The sequence below is a fragment of the Lotus japonicus genome, chromosome 1 (genome assembly GCF_012489685.1).
Source record: "Lotus japonicus ecotype B-129 chromosome 1, LjGifu_v1.2".
Taxonomy (NCBI): Eukaryota; Viridiplantae; Streptophyta; class Magnoliopsida; order Fabales; family Fabaceae; genus Lotus; species Lotus japonicus.
This window is the reverse complement of record NC_080041.1, coordinates 66,614,212-66,615,494: the sequence shown is the minus strand read 5'-3', so window position 1 is coordinate 66,615,494 and position 1,283 is coordinate 66,614,212. Positions and strand designations below refer to the sequence as shown.

At 43.3% G+C, this 1,283-nt stretch overlaps 1 protein-coding gene across 1 annotated transcript; it reads right to left on the bottom strand.

The window, feature by feature from the left end:
- Positions 1–275: 275 nt before the first annotated feature.
- Positions 276–1,283, bottom strand: LOC130743272 (uncharacterized mitochondrial protein AtMg00810-like). The gene has a single exon (XM_057595443.1). It carries the CDS (start codon positions 1,281–1,283, stop codon positions 276–278), a length of 1,008 nt encoding a protein of 335 aa, XP_057451426.1.

The window sequence follows — 1,283 nt, the reverse complement described above, 5'->3', positions numbered from 1 at the left end:
AAAAGTTTGAAGTTGTTGGTATGAAAAACCGTAATACGGTAGAAGCAAAAGAGAAAACTAACGTTGTATTGTTTTCTTGATAATAGAAGGTTATGCGACTCTCTATATATAGAGACCACATAACACACAAACTTACACAGCAAGCAAGTAACCCTAGCCGCCACATAGGCTGGGATACTAAACAACTAATAACATAACCCTAGCCGCCACATAGGCTGGGTTATTAAACAATTAATAATAATATAAAAACCAATACTAATTATTAATTAACTAAATCAACTATTATCTCTAATACTCCCCCCACAAACTGAACCGGGAAGATCAGTCACGGTCAGTTTGGCTCTCAAATCTTGAAACAAATTTGTACGGAGAGGCTTGGTAAGGGCATCAGCCAGCTGATCGGTAGCAGGAATATGCTGCACATGAAGCTGTTTAGCAATGACCTTCTCACAGACAAAAAATAGGTCTAACTCCATATGCTTGGTCCTGGAGTGCTGGACCGGGTTGTGAGAAAGCATGACAGCACTGAGATGATCACACAACAGGGTAGGCGAGGTGATTGTGACCTTGAGCTCTTGTAGAAGGGACTGAAGCCACAATAGATCAGCTGTTGCCTGAGCAAGACTCCGATATTCAGCTTCACAGCTGCTGCGAGCAACCACTGTTTGCTTGCGGGACCACCAAGTAATGAGGTTGGGTCCTAGAAAAATGCAAGCACCAGAAGTAGACCGGCGGTCATCTGGATCAGTTGCCCAATCAGCATCACAAAAACCCAGCAAGGATAATGTCACAGTGCGGGGAGCAGGTTTGAGATGAAGACCAAAGTGCAGAGTTCCCTTAAGATACCTCAAAATGCGCTTGACTGCTAACCAGTGATTTTCCTTGGGATTGGACATGAACTGACAAACCTTATTGACAGAGAAGCTGAGTTCTGGGCGAGTTATAGTGATGCACTGAAGAGCACTCATTGTAGAACGATAAAGTGTTGGGTCTCGAAAAGGGTGGTCCCCATCACGTGTGAGCTTGAGACCAGCCACCATGGGAGTAGAAATGGGACTGCAGTCATCCATCTGAGACTTGACAAGCAGATCCAGAATATATTTTCGCTGAGAAAGAAGTAGTGAATGATCTGCTTGATGTTTGACTTCAATTCCCAGAAAATAATCAAGCTGTCCAAGATCTTTTAGGGCAAAAACATCCTTCAACTTGGTAACAAATTGCTGGACAAGAGAGGCTGAGGGACCAGTCAAAATTATGTCATCGACATAAACAAGAGCATACAT